This window comes from Aspergillus pseudonomiae (genome assembly GCF_009193645.1).
Source record: "Aspergillus pseudonomiae strain CBS 119388 unplaced genomic scaffold BDV37scaffold_9, whole genome shotgun sequence".
Classification (NCBI taxonomy): domain Eukaryota; kingdom Fungi; phylum Ascomycota; class Eurotiomycetes; order Eurotiales; family Aspergillaceae; genus Aspergillus; species Aspergillus pseudonomiae.
The window spans coordinates 24,546-48,870 of record NW_022476001.1 but is presented as its reverse complement, the minus strand read 5'-3'; the positions used below and the strand labels follow the sequence as shown (position 1 = coordinate 48,870).

The following is a 24,325-nucleotide window of genomic DNA, read 5'->3' as shown; positions in this document are numbered from 1 at the left end:
TCTTAGAGTAAGTTACCATTCGAAATGTTCAGTTTCGGTCATGAATTCAGTGGAATGCTACCCAAAGTGGGTCAAAAGTCTGATTCCATTATACATTATGTCAGATAAAATGGCCAAACGTGGCCAGGATCATGAGATTGAAGAGGGGTAAAAACGAGGCTATTTATGCACGATCAACATAAGCAAGTCAAGAATCATACATATCGTCAGTATAATCAATAACTTGAAGAAGAGCCCAAAAAGACACTAGCCTTCATCATATTTGGACGTTGATGAATCGTATCCTATCTCTAATTCGGGACTGGTTGAATAACTGACACCTTCCAAAGTATGTTCCCGTGGCACCAAAAAAAAAAAAAAAAAAAAAAAAAAACAAAAACAACCCACCTTCTTCAACTATCTTACACCATGTTGTGAATCGAGGCTCGACTAGGTAACTATAGAGCTTCTGGCACAGAATAAAAGGCCTAACCCTGAGCTTTCTGTGGAGACTCGAGCAACTTTCTACATAAACATACCATGAGATCGCCTCCTAGAAAAAGAAGCCCTATAAAGCTTGACTTTACTGAATGCGCTATCTATCTACTAGCTCGCCAAGGCCTAAGTTTAGCTACAGACCCCTATGTGTAAATAGAGAGTCTGGGGTCTCGATCTCAACAATAAGCGGTTCTAAGACAGCTACATTCATAAAATAGAAAGTCTAGAAGCTTATAGCTCTCGCGCCTGCGATAGCAAAAAAGAGTTTTTAATTTTCCTGTATGTGGTTCAAAAATTCCACTTGGAATGAAAACTACATTTCTTGGTGAATGTTCAGTGCTGAGAAAGTCTAATTCCTCTACCCAATATGTCCAATCATTCCCCAAAGAGAGGCCTATATAAGTGGTCTTATGAACCTAATGAGCCGTGGAAAAGATATTTCTCAAATCGTATTGGATTCTGTATGGCTAGGTGGTCGATCTGAAATGGTCATTGTGGAGTAAGATAAATTATCTTGTCAAGACAGTTATTAACAAAATCATACATTACTTGCTTAGAAAAGGGTATTCTACCAATTAATGAGCCAGGTACTGTGCTTTAACAAGTTAATGGAAATATTCACTTCTTGCCTGAAGCGCCCGACTGGTTTAAAAATTATGGTATCTAGAATTCTAGATTTATCAACTCATTCGCCTGAGTAAACCCTATGGAGTATATCTGGACTCTGCTTAAGTGCAGACATCTAGAGCTCTATCATATACTCTTTCTAGGACGAAGGGCCAAAAGTTCACTGTAGGCGCTTTAAAAAGCATATTCAGGAAGCTGAGTGAGCTATACAGTATTGCAGAGGGTGATAGATTACTTACTTCTATGTATACCTCGCAGACTTCAAGTTGTATATCGAGTACATGGTTGTGTACAAAGTATTGAACGAGAGATATATAGGACTCATTTGTAGACTGAAGCCATCTGAATTGGTTAAGAAAATCGATTCTGAAAATGTTGCAATTTGGTTTGGTTGTTTTGGGGGTAGTCAGACTCTTGATCCACTCACTATATGTACAATAAGTTCTTATTCTGTTGCTGACACCGTCACCGCGTCAGTTATGTAATAGACGCAGCTTTGCTTAACGTAGCTGGTAAGCAACCCGGTAATGTAGGCAACCCGGTAGACCCTGTATTCCATATAAAATGGCATATTTTTAAAGGTCAATATCTCAACAAGATTATATTCTATATACATTGTAGTTTAACACGGTATTAGTATAGATATTCTTTACATATATCTTGAATATCTATAGAAATAAGCTTCTAGATATATAAATTACTGCTGTATAAATAAAATACCATAAAATACATAGTAATTTATATTACTCTGGTAATTAAAGATTATTAGAATCTATAAATTTAATAACTTATTCTTATAGTATATAATAGACTATAAGTAAAATTAAAAATACATAGAATATAATCTTGTTGAGATATTGACCTTTAAAAATATGCCATTTTATATGGAATACAGGGTCTACCGGGTTGCCTACATTACCGGGTTGCTTACCGGCTACGTTAGCGTGGTTTGGTGCAAAGGGCTCACAATCCACTAAAACAGCGCTCGAGGCCCGTCAGCCACCCGGGATCAAAACTCAAAATGAGAATGTCATCCCGGCAAATCACCCAGGTGGAAAGGAAATGGTTATCCAGGATACCGAGTACACTGGAGAGATGAAGACGGGAGTTTACTTCCAACCTTTTCACATGTAATTAGTCTAGCACGTCATTATTGCAGGAAATGCGACAGATAGGGGCTATCAGGCCTGGATCCTACCCTGCTAAGCCTAAAACGGGCTACGGTCCTAGGAACCCATGACATGTCGTAGCTATATAGATAGTGGTTCTATCACTCGAAAGTGATCCCATCGCGGGGGCTAATAAAATGTACCTGGCACATTTATCATGTCTTCAATTAGAAAAACTACAAACAACCTCTTGGACCCTCTTACCGGTCTTCAGCGCAACTCAGCTCACACAAACAAATCTGATGTCGCTGTAAACCTGGGTAGAAATGGCTCTGCCGGTAGCAAGTGTACCAAAGAGGACACTCTTAATACACCCGGCCTTCAACAGAATAGGACCAGTTCATCCTTGATTTCAGAGCGTCCTATTGACCAAGCTCGGCCACTGAAGCTTATTTACATCGGTGCCGGTATATCAGGAATTATTGCTGCCATTCAGTTTCGAAAGACTGTTCCTCACCTGGATTTGGTCATATACGAGAAAAACCCGGATCTAGGGGGGACATGGTATGAGAATAAATACCCAGGCTGCGCATGTGGTAAGACTGGCAAGAACCAAGGCGATATAGTATACTGAACACGGAAGCAGATGTGCCATCCCACACATATCAGCTTAGCTTCGAATCGTGGACTGAGTGGAGCCACTTCTTCTCTGGATCCGGGGAGATCCTTGAATACTGGAAGAGAGTGGCAGAGAAATATGATGTTCGGAAGCACATCCGATTCAATCGGCGATGCGTTGGAGCATGTTGGAATGATATCACGGGGAGATGGGTTGTCCGGATTGAAGTAGACAACGGGGATGTTTTTGAGGACTCAGCCGATGTGCTGATGACTGGAACCGGCCTGCTCAACAAGCCGAAGTGGCCTTCAATTCCAGGCCTCCAATCTTTCCAGGGACAATTGCTACACAGCGCTAGTTGGGTGGAAGGTTTTGACGGTCAAGTATGGAAAATCTTCCAGCATACTTAGTTATCTACTCATGACCTGGGACCTTTAGGAAAAGAATGTCGCCGTGATCGGTGCAGGAAGCAGTGCAATCCAAATTGTTCCCGCTCTTGTCGACAAGGTCAAGTCTATGGACCACTACATACGGGGAGGGATGTGGATCTCTAGCCAACACGGTAGCCATCCGGGTAATTTCCAATATACAGAGGAGGAAAAGCAAGTATGGCGGAATGACCCGGCGGCATATACGGAGTACCGCAAGGAGCTAGAGCTTGAAATCCAAAAACAATACGCCCTTTCGCAGAGGAGTAGCAGTGTCCAACAGTCCGCAGTGGCGCAATTCCAAGCCGAGATGCAACGCAGACTGAAAGAGAAACCAGAAGTGCTGGGCCTCCTGTTACCTGACTTTCCTCCCCTCTGTAACCGTCTGACCCCCGCCCCTGGCTACCTGGAAGCATTAGTATCGCCAAAGGTTAATGTAATTCCTGACCGAATCACCTGTGTTGATGAGGCGGGTATCATAACCGCGGATGGCAGACATCGCCCCGTGGATGCAATTGTCTGTGCGACCGGGTTCGAAAAGTCTCTAGGAGGCAGCTTCCCGATTTTAGGTCGCAATGGCATCCCCCTGCGTGACAGGTATGCGAACCGACCTGAGACATACCTGGGTCTTTGCACGGACGGATTTCCCAATTTCTTCCAGTCGTTAGGACCTAATTCCTTTCAGGGAGCGGGTAACCTACTAATCATGATAGAGCAGATACACATATACGTTGGGCAGATATTATTTCGAATGGCCTACGATAATATCGGTCTTGTCGAGCCAAAGAGAAGTCAGGTCTTGAACTTTAGCAACTATGCAGAGGAATACTTCGAGCGAACAGTCTATAGTTCTGAATGCAACAGCTGGTATAAATCAGCTCCGCCAGGAGCAACGCTACAGCAACGTAAGAGAGGTCGGATTACCGCTCTTTGGCCTGGTAGCAGTATTCATGCAATCAAGGCACTAGGTTATGTCCGGTGGGAGGACTTTGAGACCCTACCATATGATGGCAATGAGTTTGGATGGTTCGGAAATGGTTGGGCGGAGGTTGAGAATAAGCCCGATATTGACCCGGAAGGATTCACTTGGTACCTGAATCAGACATCCTTTCTCGGCACTGTGGATGAGAATAATTTGTCAACGAAAGGAATATAGCAACATTAGTCAAATAAGTTGGAATGTACCCATGGATTTTTGTTGTGCTTCGGTCCCTCATATACACAGTGTATATGGTAATAGAGACCTCTTGAGGCCAGCTGTGTTTCGATCATTGGTTCATATGGCCTATTTGCAAGTGAGGACCGCCCTTACGCCATGCTTCCACCTGCTTCTAACCGAGAAGGGTTGTGAACTCCAAGGTTAGTGTTCTTATAGTAGGGCTACCCGCCCATAGTAAATCGATTGAGGTTTTCTACCCGGTAATGTAGGTATTCTTATAATATACCCAAAGACTGTAACTATCTCTACTGAATATAATTATGTAAAACTAGTCTCAATTTACATTCCTAATTTAAAATTATACTAGGTAATTTTAGAGCTGGAAATTCAATAATTTATAGTAGTATTAATATATAATTCGTAATTTCTTTAAAAAGCGAGATATATATTCTTTAAACTTAGAGAAGATAATAAAAGTCGCTACGTGAGACTTTAGAAATAGTTTCAAAAATTGAGATAATTATAATATCATTACTAGTATATTAATCTCGTTATAGGATATATATCACGATATTTGTGTACTACAACTGTGACCAACACCCACAAGAACTCGGTACTAATAGTCTACAGCCACACCTTTCAGTGACTAGCTTATGCTGGTATTCTGTTCAAGATCGAAATTGAATCGCCATGTCGTCATCTTCTAACCTGTGTAGATTATATGTTCTGTGTCTATGTATGCGCCTAACGTAGACAGATGACCAAGTGTCTGATGGATGATGGATGCTGGGTATATAACCTACGTCTTCTGTCCTTAATTACCTCCAGCTGACTTTAGACTTGGGCTGTTATTTTGTCATGGTCAAGATTAAGGGTTAGTGGAAGTAGCTCATATTCTACCTGTAAGACGGCATCAAGGTTACATCCTGAAGTAAAGGCTGGATCTATGGAGATGTCTAACGAAGAAGAAAGCATAAATCATTCTAGAGGGTTCCAGTGGTAACACAACATTGCACTCTAAGAATAGATCGAAAAGGCAGAGAAACACATCACATACCATGGTTACACTTATTCATACCATATACATACACTAGCTTCAAACAACAACACAAGCCTGTTGGTCTATGTATATTTAACCTACCAATAGTAGAAGACAGCTATTTAGCCAATTTTCCAGTGTTTGAGGTGCCATATCCCTTGGTGTTACTTCTCTTATTCTCTAAATATGTACAGAAGCACAGACATCATGGGGACTTTCTCCCCTGCGGAATGGAAGGACACTCTGATGTTTCTCGGAGGGTTCTCCAAACCCAGTGACTTGACCGGTGACCTTCCAATTGGGACAACTCCAGTATCACCTGAAGTCCTTTCTATAAGCCAGACCCCATTTACTCACTCTGATTCTGTTTCTTGCCGCACCGTCCAACCGAAGTCAGCTGCATCCTGACATTCACTGCTCCTCTGAGACCCTCCTATTGGTGAGTACAAGAAAGTACATAGTAGTAGTCCCAACCAAACAGCTCATGCTCGGTGTGTATCGCCCGAGAAACATTTTATTATATTCACTCTTCTGTTTGTTGTCTTTGCAACCCCGCACTCTCTTCCTTTTCCTCTTCCTATTCCTCCAGCAACTTTCTTCCATCTTTCCTTTCATCCTTTTACCCACACTCTTCAAACCGATCTTTGCTTCGATCAAAAGTCGTCCCCCTCTTGCCTTCCGTCCATGAGTGAACCCCTCTAAGTCTGTCTCCTTCTATTTCCGCAGGGCTCAGCATCCTGGATCTGAACTATAACGGCCAACCGCACATTCTCTTCACGCGTATTTCGTGTCCACGCAAACATCATGGATACATTTGACGTGTCCAACATGGGCACTGTCCTTGAGGATGTTACGCACACACAAAATGCCAAAAAGGCTGAAGCTGCTAGTACTGCTCGCGAAAAAGGATGGGTCGAGCCGGAGGGCTATGACTGCTCCAAGTACAATACAGCCCCTCCTGGGCCTCTCGCCAACCCTGGTGAGGGCACTGAGCCAGAACAGCGACAGCAGGAAATCCCCGAGTGGGCGGCCAACGCAGCTAAATACGAGTGGAAAGATGAGTACGGTGACGTTGGTCCTGCCAACCCAGAGCTCGAAGAGATGCTCTTTCGGAGTGAACTCATTAATCGAACTGGTCTTAAGATTGGAAAGTAAGTAGATGCATTTGCTGGATACTGGCACCAAAAGCTGATCTCCACAGTCTCCAAAACATTGAAGTAGTTGCTGAAAGTCGAGAGCGTCCTAATCCAATCAAGAGTGTGAGTCTGTTCAACATTGATAGTACATCAAAGTCTTACAGTAGTTTCAGTTCGACGATGCCGGACTGCATCCTATTGTGCGTGAGAACGTCAAGCTTTGTCACTACGATATTCCGACGCCAATCCAGGCGTATGCGATCCCTGCTGTTATGACCGGCCACGACCTTATCGCCATTGCCCAGACTGGTAAGTAGTTGGGGATATGTAGAGACTCAACAAGCCACTGACAAACCTAGGTTCCGGAAAGACCGCAGCCTTCTTGATCCCTGTCCTGTCGAAATTGATGGGAAAGGCAAAGAAACTTGCTGCTCCACGTCCAAACTTGGCAGACGGCTTTAACCCCATCATTGATGCCGTCCGTGCAGAACCTCTGGTCTTGATTGTTGCACCTACCAGGGAACTGTCGACGCAGATATTCGATGAAGCACGCCGACTATGCTATCGCTCTATGTTACGTCCTTGCGTTGTGTACGGTGGTGCTCCCGTACGTGACCAGAGAGACGAGCTGCAGAAAGGTTGCGACATTCTCATTGGCACACCTGGAAGGCTTTTGGATTTCATGGACAAGCCTCATATTATGTCTCTCCGCCGTGTCAAGTACGTTCTTTCTCTGGCGTTTTTAGAATGTGACTGATGCATAACCAGGTACACCATCATAGACGAAGCAGATGAACTTCTTCTTGCGGACTGGGAGTCTGACTTCAACAAGATCATGTCGGGTGGAGGTAAGTGCGAAAGTACGGGTTGATCTAACTGTGATGCTGATGAAAAAAGATGTAAACGAGGATGCGGACCACCGTTACATGATGTTTTCCGCGACATTCAACAAGGAATGCCGTCAGTTGGCCCGCAAGTTTCTCGCTGATGACCATGTTCGTGTTCGTATCGGACGTCCTGGCAGCACTCACATCAATGTGGACCAGACTGTAAGCTATTCACCCAGAAACTAAGATTGTATCCCGTATACCTGATTGACAAACCATTCAGATTGTCTACTCCGAAGAGCATCTCAAGAAGCAGTGCCTCTATGATCTGCTTCTGGCGATGCCCCCTTCTCGTACCCTGATCTTTGTCAACTCCAAAGCACAGGCAGATCACTTGGACGACTACTTGTACAACATGGGTTTGCCCAGCACCTCCATACATTCAGATCGTACTCAACGCGAGCGCGAGGATGCCTTGTAAGTACTCTTGCACCTTAAACAGAGTAGCCAGTCATTGAAAGGAGAAATAGACGTGCTTTCCGTACTGCCAAATGCCCCATCCTTGTCGCGACAGGGGTTTCGGCTCGTGGTCTTGACATCAAGAACGTCATGCATGTTGTCAACTATGACCTTCCTCGCCAGGCCCACGGCGGCATCGTTGAGTATGTCCATCGCATTGGTAAGTACTGCAACGAGTGGCTCATATCATCAGAATGCTAACCATGGACAGGACGTACTGCCCGTATTGGGAACGAAGGACTCGCTACTTCTTTTTACAATCATGACCGCGACTCGGACCTCGCCCCTGATCTTGTTCGGCTTCTTCTTGAAACCAAACAGAAAATACCTGACTTCCTGGAGTCCTACAAGCCTGGCGATGGTGAGAATCTCTTTGAGGATGATACCGACGATGAAGACGAAGAAGGCGGTGGCGAAAATGCGAACGAGGGCGCTGAGAGTAGCACCTGGGGTGGAATTCCCATGGGTGACACCGAAGATGCCCCGGCCGCTGCCGTCAACTACGACTTCTAGTCAACCTTTTCAGACTCTCCGGCAGTCGACGGTTGCCTATCTTCACCACTGGTTTGGCTGAGTGCCTCCAAGGCTGTTGGGTGGCTGGGGTGTACTGGGGAATACTGGTGATGAGTCGACTGGGGTAACTTCTGCGGTTTCACGCCATCAAATGCTTTATGCAGTGCAGGTTACTGCGGCTTCCAATGTTCTACAGGTTCAGCTCCATACGCGGGAGACAACAGCGGGCCGACCTTCTTAGCCTCGATAATTCCCTGGAAGCCTGGTAAGTGGTCACACGAAGTTGTCTCCTCTTACTTTAGAATTTAGAGGGTACGATTTTAGGGCTTCTTAACCAACTACTGGACCGGTTGGGAGGATTCGGGTAGTGGAGGGAAGGTGGCTTTGTTTTCCTGTATGGCTAGAGCTAGAAATTAATATGTATTAATCTTCGACTCCAGTGAGAGCAGTCGTAACCCCATTAAGGCGTGTCCGTCTATCAATCGCTCCTTCCGTGTAAGGTGAGTATCCATGTCACCATCATTTGTCTGCAAAGTTGAGCAAGCTGACAGTCGTGACACAGATCCACCATCCACCACCATATAGATACAAGTGTGAAGCCATCACAGTCCATTCATTCACTGTATATCATACACTGTCCATCCGCTTCATAACAGCAACCATGCATACTCTCTATCTCTACACCATCCTCGCTCTCTTCTGGTCCACCCTTACCACAGCCACAGAAACCACCCGAACACCCCTCCAAGTGACCTTTCTTCCACCCACGACTAACAACACCCCCATAATCGTCGACACCTTCACCCACCCCGACAAAAACCACCTTGGATCCTGGCACGGTGCCCTCGAAGACCTCACCGTCACCCAGGGACGAGACTACATCGAGCTGAACGCCTCAAACGCCGACCAAACATACCACAGCCAGCTCTCCTCAACAACATGTTTCGACCTAACCCCCTACAAAACCTGGATCCTGCACATCGTCTACTCAGGCCCACCAACCTTCAGCGTCTCCCTCCACCAAAACAATCCCTCCTGCAACCCATCGTTAAACCCTTACCCCGAAACCAGTGACAGCATCGAGGCGTCCCGCTACACTGCCAAACCCCACTGGCACCACCGTAAACCAAAGAAGCAAAAGCCACAAGACCTCTACGTCCCCCTCTCCCACTTCACTATCGACCAATCCCGCGTCCTCTCCATCTCCCTTGGAGGTTTCTATCCACCGTACACGCGCCCAATAAAAGTGTACAAGGTCGAGCTAATCCCGGCCCTACCACGCGGTGTTAAAATTCCAAAGAAAAAACAGCCGACGGGGCAGCTGAGACTCCGGTGCACGAGACCTGGTTCGTTTGCTTTCGGGATTGATGATGGCATACCCAGTCTTGCGGACGAGGTGAGGGAGATCTTGGAAAGTGAGGGCGTGCTAGTTACCTTTTTTGTTGTGGGGGGACCACTTAGGGATAATAGGACGGGGTTTGCGGATTTTTACAGAAAGATGGTGGAGGGTGGACATCAGATTGCGTTACATTCAGATGCACATTCCAAGTGAGTTCTCCGCTCTCGATTTAACTTCATAGTTGTTTGAGGTGTTGGGGGTGGGTAGGGAGTGGGTGAGCATGATGATATGATAATGCTAATGAGTGACAAATGTAGGATGGAAGGAATGGAGTCGACGAAGGCTATAGATGACGATATTTTCCGCAATATCGCTACATTTAAGGATTTGCTTGGGGTAGAGTGTAAGTATACATGCACTTATACCCATCCATCCATAATCTGGAAGAACTACACTCAAATCACCATCGACCCCCATGCTGCCTAACCTACCATACTCCCCTAGAATCAACAAACTAATAAGCAAATAGCCAGCTACTTCCGTCCCCCATACGGTACTATCGGGCCCCGCACGCGCCAAATCCTCGCCAAGCGCATCAAAAACCCCCAAATCATCAACTGGAGCGTCGACATCGAAGACTGGAGGTGGGCAGACTCCGACACACCCGAGCGCCAGCTGAAGGCGTTCTACCGCGATGTCGACCGCGGCGGGAATCTGGCTGTGCTGCATTATCTGAGTAATTCGACCGTGGGGTATTTTCGGGACATTATCCACTATGTTCAAGGCAAGGGGTTGAAAATTATGCGTATTGATCAGTGCCTGGAGGATCCCAAAGCTCCTGAGCTTTTATAGGATGATTGGGTTGGTTTTCTGTGCTTCTGTAAAGCTGTTCAACTGGGTGTTCTTTGGTGGGTCAGTTGAGTTTAATGGGTTTGTAAAGTTATAGGGTCATGGATTATTGTTGGAATGGTTGCTCTTATTGTTGTAGGTGAGATTCGCTAGAATTGATGTATTGAATGAAACCATCGACAACTCCTACCATGCAAGACGAGACCCAACACCGCCCATAGAAACATATCAGAAGAAAATGAGCACAGCGAGAATGGTAGTCTATAGTATACATCCAGCCAGGAGATCAGCATAAACCAGCCGGGTCCCATTCTGTCAATCAACATCGAGCTGTAAGAGAGCATAACTCCAGTCCACCACGTTCGACCTGCGAACTGCCAATGCATCACCGCCAATGCGCGCCAGGAAACAGAAACATGTATAGAAAAGAAAAAGTAGAGAACAATCAGGCAGCACCCCACTCCACACTCGTACAAACCGGTGCCTCACGCATCATCTCCTCGATCTTCTTCATAGCCCATCCGGACCGGGCCCCCGAGGTAGCCGTGCCCAGTTTGGGTGTCCTGCCGGTGAAACAGGATTTGGAGCGGAAGGAGAACTGTGCGCAGTCGGGGTTATCCTTGCAAAAGGACTGGCATTCGTCAAAGGTGGTGATTTCCGAGTGCTCTTCGTCGGAGAGATTGTCCCAGTTGTCACGGTATGAAGAGAGATTTGGGTAGATGAGTTCTTTGAAGACGTCGCCGTGCAGGAGACGTGTGGCTTGTTTCTGTTTTAGGGATAGGTTAGGTGGTGGTCAAGATGGAGGGTGAGAGGAAACTTACCTCGTGCCATCGGCGTTGTTCGAAATTGAACAGATCTTGGACGTCGCGTGCACTCAGATGGTGGAATGCGACGGCGGGGAAACACCAGGGTCGACGGTAGAAGGCGGTCGTGAACTCATCTAGTTCGCCGATGTTGGTGTTCTGCAGGATCGGCCAGGAAAAGTGCAATGGCACGCCGACGTCGGCCAACACTTTGCCCAAGACGCAGTCTCCAGCCCAATGAGCGTCCGTGTACTCGTTCAGCTCGACGTTGCGCTCTGTGTACTCCTTTGCGACTCGCTGCATGGCCGGATTCGAGATGGCGAAGCCCGAGCCGCCGTGGGCGAATATGACATCGGCAATCTGGGTCTCAGTGCCGATGTACCACGGCTTGGATGCATCAAAGTGCGAGAGCCATTCGAGCAACGTACCCCATGAGTAATACGTGTCCGCTTCCATAAAGACGTACCATTTTGCGTCGCCCTTGTAACGGAGCGTTTCCTGGACCATCGGCAGAAACTTCCACTTATCTAGTTTCCAACCCGGGTTGTTTGGCTTGCCGATGGCCGAGTTAGCCTCGTCGGCGAAATCATGAGTTTCCAGGCCCGCTCGACCCATCTGTACGAGGCGGTTGTAGATGCTAAAGTCGGGGACGGTCCCTTTCACGTCGGGATCCATATTCCGGAAGGCATCGTGCACTTTGATCCCATTAATTTCCTCCTCGAAGTCGGAAAAGATCACGTAATTCGGGACGCAGCGCAGGGTGGTCTGGAAGTGCACCGGGACCTTGTCCAATGCCTCGGTGACACCTGTTTTCAACACAACCAGCACGTCTTCCATGCCCGGGAGGGGCGGGCATTCGACCCGGCGGCGTTCATGGGTAGCGGCAGGGTGGAAGCTCGATCGAAGGCCGGTGAAGTGGTAGAGGAGGAAGAGACAGAGGACGGAGGTGATGGCGGCGATGCGACGGAATCGACGAGGAAACATCTTAGCTAGCGAGCGAGGAACGCTCGTCGGAAGCTGGGGACAGCCTCCACACAGAGTACCTGGGGAATTGACACTAAAAGGGCAAGATTATACCGTTCCTCCAATACGATGGAGAACAATCTACCATTTTTCGTTGTTCCCTTTGCCTCGGATGATCAATTGCGACGAGGGATTCAAGGACCGATGAGCAATGTAAAAGCCACAACAGTATAGACAGAAAAGGAGAAGAAAACAAACGAACAAGAAGAAAAAAATTTCAAACGGACAAGGGCAAGCAGGACCCCAAGTCCCGAAGATCGACAAGAGACAAGCAGGTACGGCAGGTCGTTCGTTAAGCGGCAGAGTCAAGAGCAGCGGAGGGATGATCGACCCACTAGGATCTCAATGACGCGTATGGGCGCAGCTCAAGAATGAGACACCCCTGCTGACAGTCAAACTGAAACAGCTCCATTAAGCTGTAACCAACCACTCGATTGAGTCTCCCCTGTCTCGGAGCTTTCGGGAGTCGCAATTAGTTGTGATATCCAACATGGGTTCTCAAGGAAGAGACCGATACCTCTAGAGTACTTGGTGGAGAAAGAAAGAGAGTCACGGGCGCGGTAACGAAACGGTATGGCTGGTATCTTTACCCTCCCAACCTGGTAATCATCGTCACGGATCGCCGTTGAATGCTGCCAATCTCAATCTGAAGGGCGTCATATCGACAAAATTAATTTAACTTGGTTCCTACTTTAAATAATGGACATAAATTATGAACGAAAAATAATGCAAGATATCAGTCTAATAGATTAAACCTCCCCATGCAGGTACAGTGCATACTGTACAGGAGGCACATGGTACATACATGGCTATATCAACTAAGCCTGGGTACCATGTTTCGCGATCATGTTCGAGTGCAGCTTGACTAGCTCAGGGATGATCAGCGCTTCAATCTCCATGCCCTCGTGGCTGCTGTCTTGCCCCTGTGCATAGTCCCCACCGGTTTCCCCGTTCTTTGGGGCCGCTGCGCCCCCCGCTGTCTTTGCCTCGGCCAGTCCCACCTGCTCTTCTGCTCCAGAAATACTCTTGCTGCGCTTAGACTTTGGTACCCGAATCCAGCGCTCATAAGGGGCTTCAGGGGTGACAAACACCACCTCCCACTTCCGTGTCGACAGCAGGTTGCCTATCACCAGATGATGCGCATACCGTTGGAGTGCCGTCCGTGCTTTGTACACAAGCAAATTGGGATCAGTCTCGAGCTTGAATGAGACTACCATACTTCCGTCGGGTGCCCACCCGTCCACCAGCTGATGCAAGAATTTCGGCACAGGGTCCAAGTCGATGATCAGCTTTTTGCTGTGGGTGGGTGGCTGGGTCTCCTGGGGGATTCCGCCCGTGTAAATGTCTGACGGGTCAATGGCTTCCTCGTTGTTCAAGTTCTTAGGCAACTCAGAGGACTGGATCTTATGCTCTGACATCCGATCGCTCGGGATGAAGAAGTCGCTAACCGCCGCGGCGAGGTAGAAGAGGGCATTGGGCCCCAGGGGTTTCATCAATGTGGCCAACGATCGCAATTCAAACAGATATTCAGATACGGTGGTGAACGGGAGCAGGAGCAAGCGGTTATGTTTCTTCGCATACCGATATTTCCTCAACACATCTCGCATCTGGTCCTGGTATTCGCTGTGGACCACGATACGCCCGTGATCAGATTCCGCGTTACTGGCGGGGGGCGCTTCGTCCATGAAGTCTAGGAAGCAATTGGTCGAGTGGCTGTAATGACGAGAATAGGGCAGTAAACTGAATTGACGATGCAGGAAAATCACGGCGTATCCCGCTTCGAGGAAGTACTCGGCACTCGTGGCACCTCTTGTTCCGGCGGAGAAGTTGTCGATGCTGGGAAAGACAAAAGGTCATCAGAGAGACACTCTCCCCGGGTCAAGTAGGCTGCTTACAAGCGAACGGTCTGGTTCTCCAGAGGGACCGTTGTGCCTCCCGACGTTACGAGAACGAGACGCCTGTTGTCCTCGACATGGTAATTGATGAAAGCTCGAGCGAGGGCCTCGTGTTTTGGGAGAGCTTTTGGCGGAGGATAATTGTTGAAGTAGACTGACTCTGCTTCGGCAGGAGTCATTTCATGTGTGGGAGCAGAGGCCATGTTGCAAGGTAATCAAGACCGCGGCTACCGGGCCTTATTTTTCGGGTATGACGTTGCTAACGGCGGTGTCAGAACGGTGTCATTTTTCAAACAATAGGGATTTTCAGGTGAATTGAAAGAGGTGGCATGTAAAATTCTCGGCTGTGAGGGATATTATGCACATAAACAAACAAACAAAAAGAAACAATTGAGTCACGAACAGAGGAAGCTGGGCCTTATCTGGAATGCTACTTGGTACTCTGGAATTAGTCCTCCGGAAACTGTAGGTGCCTCGGTCTGACGTGATACCAAAAGGGCTCAATCCCACCACTACGGCAATGTTCTTTCGGATCGTACCAAAAGCCACGGGGTTTTCACCAGGGGAATATATAGTGAAAGTATGGCTTGATGTGATGCTGATTTCTACAACGTTGTCTCCATCACGCCCACCAAAAAAGATGCCGAGGGGCAATTGGGAGGGGAACTTTCGCTCACCGCCTGCAACAAATGACGCAGATGACAGCTGATCCTCCAATCATATCGCTCCGGGCCAGCGGGCGATCACGTGGGCGGGATTTAACCTTATCTAATCTTAGCATGCCTCAGGTTGCAGGAAATGGTTGAACATCAACAACGTTGAGCCCTAAACAAAGAAATTGTTGAGGGTCAAGGCAGGATCGCAGATCTCCGTGAGCTAATGAGTCTAGAATACGACTAAACCATCCAAAATTGGTGTGCAGTGAATGATGTTGGTACTATGCGTGCCGTCGAAGATAATACTATCTTCAAATTGAACGGCGCCATAACCAATGCAAAATATATAACGTAGCCGGCAAGCAGTCCGGTCATGTAGGCAGTCCGGTCACCTCTGTATTCCATACAAACTAGCATATTTTTAAACATCGATATCTCAACAACTTTATATTCTATATATATATATTAATTTGTCACAATATTAGTATAGATAACTTTTATATATATCAGTATAAATAAAATTCTAAAACTATAAATTATAGCTATATACAAATAGTACTATATAATACACTGTAATTTATATTACTCTGGTAATAAAAGATTATTAGAATCTATTAATTTAATAATTTATTATTATAGTATATATTAGACTATATATAAAATTAGAAATAGATATATTATGGTTTTACTGAGATATCGACATTCAAATATATGCTATCTTGTATGGAATACAGAGGTGACCGGACTGCCTACATGACTGGACTGCTTGCCGGCTACGTTAATGAGTAAATTGCACATTACATACTTCAACACTTGCCCCTAGCCCAATTCTCCATGCGAGTGGAACTTATCCTCGAGATACTATATTCAAGTTGCTATAGAAAAGTCTCGGTAGCATTGGCTGCTAGGCAAAATAAAGATCTCCATAAAGATTCTGAAATTGACAATAGGCTTTCCATTGCATAGGATTGCGGGCTGGTATAAGGAGGTATGGCAGCCAAGCGTTCATAGCACCGTTGCTTTAAGATTGACAAGTCTGAACACTAAAGGCTTATTTTAATAAGCCCATTGTGGTTGGATGTTCAACCATGCTTGAGGGGGTCTGATTGAATGCTGCGCAGCTGCGAAAGCTCTAAGGCTGCCCATAGTAAGAAAATACCTAATACATGCGAGTTTTGCGCCTCGGAGCCATATTTCGATACTCTTGATCATACGCAGCCTGCAATGGTCGCCCATGCTCAAGATATTGATATAAAGTAGCTGATGGACTCCAATGATATGGTACAAAGTATGATCTGCGTGCTCTTGTACAAGTGATCAACTCTATACGTACATTTGTTATGCGAGACAAGTTATCGTCCGCTTTCCGCACTGAGGACAGCAAGTTGTTTGGTACAGCAGCCACATGCGTCTCATCCTTTAATAGATGGAAAATACCTTGCACCGCAGTGGTATTCAGGTTTACGTGATAATTGACTCTTGATTGGTAGTCGGAAGGTGTTGCTGATAAGGCGCCTTTCGACGTGTGCCCACTCCAGGCAGGTTCTCGAATATCACAGCTTTACATTGACTTACACAACCAACCTTCACAAACAACGACTCCGTATTGCCTGACTGATCGTACTCATGCGACTTGCCATACCACCATGCTGCATATTACTCAGGAGAGCCTCCTCAAGTGCCGATTCCGTAACACTTGCGTCTACCGATGGCAATATCAGTAACAGAGGGATTAAGAATGAAACAGAGAAACTAGAGACTCACCATCAAGTTCACTGAAGCTACTTTCCATACTCGGTGTACCATCACTCGTGTCCCTTCCGGAATTATTCATTCTCCGAGGACTGGCACGAGCCAGCTCTGCCGTCCGTCGAGGACTCAACGGTGATGGAATACTATTCACTCGACGTTGGATTGCCACTGGAGCCCCTGAGCTAACTGAGCTCGTCGATGATTCGGTCGTAATGGATTCTCTCGAAACCGGACTCTGCTCTGACGTGCGGCGTCGTGCTCCCGTTTGATCTTCACCTTGCAACCGGAGAGTTTCATTGAGATCCTGTGCTGACGGGTCCCGTGCAGCTTCAGGTTGGGCTCGGGAAAGTGGAAGAAACGCGGGTGGATCATCCTCGTCTTCTTCTTCGTCATCGTCGCGAAGACCAGGTCGATGTGTGGAAAATTTGCCGAATCGTCGAAATCGTAGTCCTCGTCTACTGGCTAGCCCGTCGTCTTCGTCTGACGAGGATGAGGACGAGCTTGAACTTAGATGCTCTTCCTGAAGGGTGGGCGATTTGTGTACTGGTGCCGGTACAACTGGAGCCTGGTTCCGCTTGCTTGCTGATGAACGCCGGTTGACGCTCTCCCAGCGTGGATCTTTGAACTCCGCAGGGGTTTCCGTGCAAGGCGATTCCTTTGAAGTCTTGATTTGGTTTACTGTATTTGCCGAGCTTGTGCGACGTGGCGGGGGACCTGCAGAATGTTAGACAAGTGTTCGCTTCCATGGTTTCTGGGCCCACATAGTGACGATCTCTTGGGAATAGACTTACCTCGTTGGGGAAGAGTATCTTTTTGTTGTGAGGATAGACGACTCGGAACTCGTGGGGCTAATATCTATGAGCTGATGACACACACAGCCCTGTAAGACTGGCTTACCTGCACCAAGGCCACCCTTGGCTGGTTGGCCGCCGAGCGCTGTGCTTCCGGATACAGAACCAGGCGCAGGGGACGGGGAGCTCGACTGAGTGGTGCCCACCTTGCGCATCTGCGCGCGGACCTGGGATAGTTGACGATCATACAACCATGCTGCCTGCTGAAGGAGAAACTGCAGAGTTACATCGAATCGTTCCGCTCTGCAAATAAAAGTCAGCAGACACGAGCGTTTCACTCGAGGATGTGAGCATACAATGCTTTCCCTGTGATCAGTTAGTATAATGGAGACACAAATGTCTTGTGCAGATATACATACAGTCTATATCATCACCCTTCGAGGGCCGCGATAGTAGGTCCCAGAGAGCTTGGTCTTTTGCTGCGTTCCACTCAGCCTAGCGCAGTCAGTAAATAGTTCATGCAGGTTAGCCGAGAAAACACTTGCAGGTGGAGGATCCACAAAGTCGCCCCGAGGAAAAGGGAGGCGTATGAAAACTGTAAAGTTGGTATCCCCGGACTGATTAAGGGACGTCATCCTGCGGTTGTTGTTCCGGCGGAGATACGCTAGTGTTGGCGGTGGAGCTTTTGGACGATCAGTTAGACGCAGTTTTTGACTGTATTATGCTCATCATACTGTAGCCCCTCTCTCTGCAGTTACAATCCAGATACGCACGGAGATAAGTCGATGCCGGCAAGTAGATAGTGGCGGTTGGATCATCTGGGTGATTGTTTGTAGTTGAATGGATGTCGGGAAGTGTAGTCAGACGCCAAAGCATGTGCGTCGCAATAATAATAACCCGTCGTGCATCTTGACCAGACAGCGGGGACAGGCGTTATTTGCGGTGTCTGTGAGTATTGCCACAATTGTCACACCTGTCCACGTGAGTCTTCCGAAAAGAGTAATTAGTTATGATACCGTTGACCAGCAATGTGATCTGACCAAGCCCTATCGGTATAATTTTCTTTTGCACGGCACCTAACCACGACCAAGGGATATCCGGAGCACTTCAAAATGCAGAAGAACATTTTCTAGACGGGCCAAGGCGTCATCATTTTGTGTTTACACAGCCCCGTGTACGAATCTTTGGTTCGCAATTTGGATTCAGGACACCGTGCACTTTTCCCACCAATCCTAAACTAGTGGATTGCTGGTCTCTCTCCAAGAGCCATTCGACCGTCCAAAGCCATTTGGAGCTCGGGTGGCTGATAAGCCTTGCACGAAGCGCTCAGCTATTCTATAAGTTCAGGAGTTGAGACGCTCTGAATCGGTGAGATTTTCTGAAATCCAACGCACGATTACTTACGAAGAAAGAGGCTGTATCAGCCTTGAAAATATCACGTGAAACACATCAGGAGCTTCACGCCAGACTCCACTATGTTCTTTCTGACCTATCTGTATTACAAAGTCCTTGCCGTGTTAATCAGGACTCTCGCTAGTCTCGGCAAGCATCCTCCTTGTAGCCCCGATGACGTCGTCTACATTCAGTCGCGGGAGGCAGCGCGAACAATCAAAGCACATGTCTACCGATCGGCATTGGCGGCGAACCCAGGCCCTATTCTCATTAATTTCCATGGCAGTGGATTCATCATTCCTATGCATGGGACCGACGATGAGTTCTGCCGGCAAGTCAGCCGAGAGACGGGGTACACGGTGCTAGATATACAGTACCGTTTAGCACCAGAGCATCCCTTCCCCGCGGCCCTCCACGACGCCGAGGATGCGGTGAACTGGGTTCTCCAGCGTCCTGAGGAATTCAATACATCCCGGCTGGCGATCTCGGGGTTCAGCGCCGGGGGGAATCTGGCTTTGGCACTCTCCTCAAGTGTTTTCCCTCGAGGAACCTTTCGATCATTACTCGCGTTCTATCCCCCGGTTGATTTGTACATGGAACCAAGCCTAAAGACTGCACCGGATCCTGCAGGAAAGCCGCTGCCTGCAGCGCTAGCCCGGATTTTTGATCGTTGCTACATTCCTGCGTCCTACGATGCCAGAGACCCTCGAATTTCTCCTTTCTATGCCCAACCTGACCGCTTTCCCGACCGCATCCTATTGGTGACGGCAGCTTGTGATAACCTCGCAGGTGAAGCTGAGGCGCTTGCGGCCAAAATTGCAAAGGAACCGGAACGGGAGATTCTTGTTCACCAGATGCAGGGCTGCAATCATGCCTTTGACAAAAATGCCCCTGAGGGGAGTATTTCAGCACATGCGAAAGACAAGGCCTACACCATGGCTATCGAGATGTTGTCCCGCTGATGAGAGTTGAGACATCAGATTGCCAGTGTATATCCCTCATAAAGAAATTTCATCGATGCTTGGCTTTTGTTTAGGCTCGGGTAACTGGCGGTGAATCAATGACTTATGCCGTATGGTCTAACTGCATATCATTTTGGCCCACCCACAATGGCGCCAGCTAGTACTCCATTAAAATTCATACGATTGACGGTGAGGTGTCAACTAGGCCACCGCATCATCGAATCACGAGGTAAAGAATACGTCCCCAGGATGATGGGACGGTGACGATCCTGCAACTGGAGAAGAACAGTGGGCCAGTAGCGAAAATCCTCATTAACCGTTGAAACATGAAGCAGCGGTGCCTGACTCGGGGGCAATGGTGATGCAGTGGCTGAAACCACGCCATGGATGGTTGTCTCTTGGGGGCGGAACGGACCGGTATATGCCCTATGCCCTAATTTTCCCGAAGCAGTAGTACCCCTGGAGGGGCAGTTGCGTTTCACCCGCGGTCACGGATTCCCTGGGGTGGAGAAAGCCTCTGACCTACGTTACCAGAACTTGCGAACAATGGGAAATGGATGGTGCCTGAATGGAACAAAAAAGAAAGGGAAAAGTACAAATAAAAATAAAATAAAAAATAAAAATGAATAGCTAGACCCTAAAAAGAAAATTCCCCGACCTCAACCATCCTCATCATCCGTGTCGTCAGATTAGTTAATGATTCGGTCAGGCGGGTCACTCGTGGGACCGCAACAAGAGAAAGAGAGATATCACCTACCTAACCTGCTGTCTCCTTTAAAATAAAAAAAAAAAAATGGGAATTAATTAATTGTATTAATTAAATCAGTCAATCGTCTTAGTTCCTTTCTCTCCACTCACCCTCCTTCCCTTTCCCTTTCTTTCCCCCCCGGCCCTTCGTATCCAACTTGTTCCCTCCTAGTTCACCCTCCGCTAGTCGGATGCCGCCCTGGAGCGCCTCGATCTCGTCCACTGTGCGTCGAGTGCTGTGGACGAGCCTGTTGGCTTCTTTGTAACACACGTCTGTGAAACATCCATTGTTGTCTTGTCTTGTTTGTTAGTTAAGATACCCGGTCTTTGACTCATCTGCACCGTATGTTTTCTGCGGATCAAATCCCCCCAATCGCATGATGCAGTCCAGCAAATCCGTCGGGTTCGACGAGAACAGATACCGCAACGAAGTTCTCCTTATCGCCTCCGAGGATGAGGAGAGATCGCAAGAACAAACACTAGTAGAAGAAGCGCGCCAGTTGGGTTTAAAAGTTCCAGAAGTTGAGATTGTGGCATCGCTGGCCGCGTCGATTGCTTCGGGCATGGTCGATCTTTCCTCTCCGATTCTGTCCTCGGCAGGCTCTTCAACCGATCGCAATTCCGTCTGTGAAGTCACCCCATCTAACGAGATACCTCCCCTGGATCAGATCGCATCGTCGTTTTCCGAGTTTAACCTGTCCGACCATGCCAAGTGCGGCAGTACTCGCTCGATCGCCTCGCTTTCAACGCGCCCAACCTCTTATAGTTCGAGCGAGGGGAGACTGGCTCACGGCCCCGATGGGATCGCATTGCGAACCCCCGGCCAGCGAAGCTCTTTCTTGAGCGTAGCTTCGAGTGAAAAGAAAGAGAGGCGGAAATCAACCCTGAAGTCGGCCATTGACAAGATTCATTTCCGGAAACGGCGTTCACCCTCCGCTGTCTTACTTCCCCCGGCTGCGCAGATCACCGTTGCGAAGGGTGAAGGAGGGGTTGACAAATACTATGTGGAATCCAAAATCAGTGAACCGCGGGGTCACGATAGTGCGGATGAAGAGAGCCCGGTACTGAGGCTGGAGATCCCGGTGTTTGACAACGAGAGCGTTCGGCGGAGCCTTGAGAATGCGGACCTCAGGCAGATGCGCGAGTCCCAAAAGATGGAAAAGAACCGGCACATGACCTTTCAGGACGCTTTCATGCGTGAACTCCGACGCAACCACCAAACTATTGTTGCCGACCGGCTCGCAGCTAACAAACGGGCAGAAGAAGAGAAGCGCGAAAAGGTGATTGTCCCTTGTCAGTGTGTGTGCTCATCTCGAATTACTCACCCTTTTGACTAGAATATCGCCGATGCGAGCCGCATGGAGGAACGACAACTCGCGGTGGAAATGGATCAAGTTCGCGAATTTGAGCGAGCGAAGATGAATTCCCGTACTCGAATCAAGTATATGGAGGGCTATTTCAGCAATGCAAGCCCTCCATCTTCCCCCGGATCGCCGTCAGGACCCGAGATATCACCGTCTACTCGAAAGTATACCCCACAACACAAGGCTCAACTAGCTCAGGAATACCACGACCATGAATCGATGGACCGACTTCACGAAGCCAAAATCAAAGTACTAAGAGACCGCCAAGAACTCAAGCTCCAGGAAGTTACAGCCCGCATGGAGAAAGAATTGGACGATTTGATCGACAAGCACGCGCTGGAGTTTGCCAACCTCCAACGAGACCACCAGCTAGAGGAGGCATCGGCTCTGCAAGTCTTTGAAGCCAAGAAGACAAGACTACGCCATCGATGGAATCTGGAAGAGGCAATTCTCCGGAAGAAGCTCGAAATGCAATACGACCAACCCTACGGGCCTCTGGCCCCTTTGTCGTTCGCCGACTGTCGCTATGAGACGCGCGACTCGGCGATTTCCGTTTCGGAAGAGAACGCAACCAGTGCAAGCGGTGATGAGGAACAGGTGCACCGGAAGAGAGGTGAACCGCTACTATAATTTATGATGCGATGTCCCAGTGATACCCTTTCCCTTTTCCTCTCTTTCTGGTTCTCACCCTTTGCATATATTAACAGTGACATATCACTTCAACTTAGCTTAATGTTTTATACTTCGGCTATTGCTGACATCTATTTTTTTGTAATTTTACGACATTTCTTTCCTGCATTCGGTGCGCTTGCTTTCTGGATGGGGCATCATTATACACTTTGGCGGCTTTGTGGTTTCTTGTGCATACTTCACTTCTTTCTGGATACTTTTCTCCACTACATAGATTTGCGCCTCTTTGAGCATTTAGATATCCTTGCACTCAACACTGGGAATATACCAACATGTACTTATGGCTTCGAAGATGTTTTAATTTGATTAATTCACGAACTCTTTGGGTATATGCTAGCTCTTAGACTCAAAATGGGACCAGCCCAAGCTTATTCTTTGGAAACCAAATGCTGCTTCAATCGGTCCAGTACCGTCTCCACGCGACCATTCCCGCCAGTCAAGACAGCTTCGAGCAACTTGTCTCGTCCATCATCGCCAATGACCACCGCACGCTCCACGACCCCGTTATCGGACATTTTGAATCGTCCCACCCGTCCATCCTCCCATTCCAGTCGAACATACGTTGCATCGAGCGCGGTGGGGGAAAGAGACACAATGCCGAGGTCATTCGTATCCAGCCGGATTTCCTCCAGGTTGTCCGATAAAATATCTCGCACCCAAACGCCGTCATCATCATCGCTATAAGCTTCAACGCCACGCCGCTGCACACCGAGTTTGCCCCGGAGGAAATTCACGGCATCCATCCTCAAATGCCACGCAGCCAACTGCCGTCTCAACTCGCGAACAAACCTCGACAAATTCTGCCGATTCGCGCTCCTCTTCCACGGCTTCAAGTTCTCCCCTGCTTCCTCCTCGCGCGCGGCAGGCACAGGCAAAAAAGCGCGTTCAAGCTTGTCCACCGAGATGAAGGCCGGAATCGTATGTCGATGCACCCGCAGCCTCTTGTCCTCCCCGCGCACCCGCTTCAACAAAACATAGTACGGTTTCGTAAAACGACCATTGCTCGTGCAGACGTCGATTCGCACACCCAGTAAATTCGGATTCTCACTGTTCGGGGACGGATCTTTGAACGGGAAGGTCGTGGCTGAGAATGCGACTCGGTGGTGGTTCACTTCGGCGTGTTGTCCTGCGGCGCGGACCAACGGAGACACTTCTGCGTCTAGAGATGAAGAAGGTCTTGAAGACTGATGTTTCTGGAGATATTTCTGGAAGTTATCCGAGGAGAGTAGACTGGAGGCTAGAAAGCGACGCTTGCGTTGTAGATTGCGGACTGTTTTTATCTGTGTTAGCGTTGCGACGGCGCTGAGGGGGGTGGAAGCGTACTTTCGGCGCGGACGGTGGCTATTTCGGAGTCCAGCTCCTCCTCCATGTTCTTGGGAGGTTCTGTAGTGTCCATTATGGATGCTGGTATTTTGGACAAGAGATTAAGTTGGGAATGTGGAGAGTTGCGACGATGTTCTGGGATGGGCAAGCTGCCTTAGGGTGGAGTGTTTGTTTATTTTGCTACAGTCACGTGATACAGTATGTATACAAAGATGTTGGTGTAGTGGACATCGAATTCACGACATAATATGGGGTTTCTGCAGATAATTGGTCTCATCTTCTAGAC

General features: G+C 48.0%; 11 protein-coding genes across 11 annotated transcripts; 6 read left to right on the top strand and 5 right to left on the bottom strand.

Moving 5' to 3' along the window:
• Positions 1-2,430: 2,430 nt before the first annotated feature.
• On the top strand, positions 2,431-4,813 carry BDV37DRAFT_268874 (flavin-containing monooxygenase; the record flags this gene model as incomplete). Its single annotated transcript, XM_032084253.1, has 4 exons — positions 2,431-2,809; positions 2,860-3,215; positions 3,271-4,380; positions 4,787-4,813. The coding sequence occupies 4 exons, from the start codon at positions 2,431-2,433 to the stop codon at positions 4,811-4,813; spliced, it is 1,872 nt and encodes a 623-aa protein (XP_031945037.1).
• Positions 4,814-5,768: 955 nt separating this feature from the next.
• Positions 5,769-6,354, bottom strand: BDV37DRAFT_239994 (uncharacterized protein). The gene has a single exon (XM_032081023.1). It carries the CDS (start codon positions 6,071-6,073, stop codon positions 5,870-5,872), a length of 204 nt encoding a protein of 67 aa, XP_031945036.1. The 5' UTR covers positions 6,074-6,354; the 3' UTR covers positions 5,769-5,869.
• Positions 5,769-8,453, top strand: BDV37DRAFT_297357 (DEAD/DEAH box helicase; the record flags this gene model as incomplete). The annotated part of the gene is made up of 9 exons (XM_032090308.1): positions 5,769-6,519; positions 6,618-6,717; positions 6,768-6,903; positions 6,954-7,314; positions 7,363-7,442; positions 7,492-7,643; positions 7,705-7,898; positions 7,952-8,100; positions 8,152-8,453. The coding sequence occupies exons 1-9, from the start codon at positions 6,263-6,265 to the stop codon at positions 8,451-8,453; spliced, it is 1,731 nt and encodes a 576-aa protein (XP_031945035.1). The 5' UTR covers positions 5,769-6,262.
• Positions 8,454-9,114: 661 nt separating this feature from the next.
• Positions 9,115-10,645, top strand: BDV37DRAFT_297351 (polysaccharide deacetylase family protein; the record flags this gene model as incomplete). Its single annotated transcript, XM_032090307.1, has 3 exons — positions 9,115-10,001; positions 10,110-10,195; positions 10,322-10,645. The coding sequence occupies 3 exons, from the start codon at positions 9,115-9,117 to the stop codon at positions 10,642-10,644; spliced, it is 1,296 nt and encodes a 431-aa protein (XP_031945034.1).
• Positions 10,646-10,747: 102 nt separating this feature from the next.
• Positions 10,748-13,132, bottom strand: BDV37DRAFT_239990 (glycosyltransferase family 31 protein). The gene is made up of 2 exons (XM_032081022.1): positions 11,463-13,132; positions 10,748-11,407 (listed from the first exon to the last, which is right to left on the bottom strand). The coding sequence occupies exons 1-2, from the start codon at positions 12,426-12,428 to the stop codon at positions 11,087-11,089; spliced, it is 1,287 nt and encodes a 428-aa protein (XP_031945033.1). The 5' UTR covers positions 12,429-13,132; the 3' UTR covers positions 10,748-11,086.
• On the bottom strand, positions 13,112-14,969 carry BDV37DRAFT_239988 (phosphopantothenate--cysteine ligase CAB2). Its single transcript, XM_032081020.1, has 2 exons — positions 14,363-14,969; positions 13,112-14,303 (listed from the first exon to the last, which is right to left on the bottom strand). Exons 1-2 carry the CDS (start codon positions 14,563-14,565, stop codon positions 13,286-13,288), a joined length of 1,221 nt encoding a protein of 406 aa, XP_031945032.1. The 5' UTR covers positions 14,566-14,969; the 3' UTR covers positions 13,112-13,285.
• Positions 14,970-16,604: 1,635 nt separating this feature from the next.
• Positions 16,605-18,196, bottom strand: BDV37DRAFT_279502 (multidomain presynaptic cytomatrix related protein; the record flags this gene model as incomplete). The annotated part of the gene is made up of 7 exons (XM_032086346.1): positions 16,605-16,720; positions 16,783-17,484; positions 17,562-17,618; positions 17,668-17,864; positions 17,918-17,927; positions 17,981-18,056; positions 18,122-18,196. 7 exons carry the CDS (start codon positions 18,194-18,196, stop codon positions 16,605-16,607), a joined length of 1,233 nt encoding a protein of 410 aa, XP_031945031.1.
• An 840-nt stretch (positions 18,197-19,036) lies between these two features.
• On the top strand, positions 19,037-19,915 carry BDV37DRAFT_268869 (putative esterase/lipase; the record flags this gene model as incomplete). The annotated part of the gene is made up of 1 exon (XM_032084252.1): positions 19,037-19,915. The coding sequence occupies one exon, from the start codon at positions 19,037-19,039 to the stop codon at positions 19,913-19,915; it is 879 nt and encodes a 292-aa protein (XP_031945030.1).
• A 1,022-nt stretch (positions 19,916-20,937) lies between these two features.
• On the top strand, positions 20,938-22,870 carry BDV37DRAFT_222016 (uncharacterized protein). Its single transcript, XM_032080182.1, has 2 exons — positions 20,938-21,942; positions 22,000-22,870. The coding sequence occupies exons 1-2, from the start codon at positions 21,040-21,042 to the stop codon at positions 22,654-22,656; spliced, it is 1,560 nt and encodes a 519-aa protein (XP_031945029.1). The 5' UTR covers positions 20,938-21,039; the 3' UTR covers positions 22,657-22,870.
• Positions 22,330-23,053, top strand: BDV37DRAFT_222044 (uncharacterized protein). Its single transcript, XM_032080185.1, has one exon. The coding sequence runs from the start codon at positions 22,660-22,662 to the stop codon at positions 23,020-23,022; it is 363 nt and encodes a 120-aa protein (XP_031945028.1). The 5' UTR covers positions 22,330-22,659; the 3' UTR covers positions 23,023-23,053.
• Positions 23,054-24,223, bottom strand: BDV37DRAFT_222043 (uncharacterized protein). The gene is made up of 2 exons (XM_032080184.1): positions 24,040-24,223; positions 23,054-23,986 (listed from the first exon to the last, which is right to left on the bottom strand). The coding sequence occupies exons 1-2, from the start codon at positions 24,110-24,112 to the stop codon at positions 23,085-23,087; spliced, it is 975 nt and encodes a 324-aa protein (XP_031945027.1). The 5' UTR covers positions 24,113-24,223; the 3' UTR covers positions 23,054-23,084.
• Between the last annotated feature and the right edge of the window lie 102 nt (positions 24,224-24,325).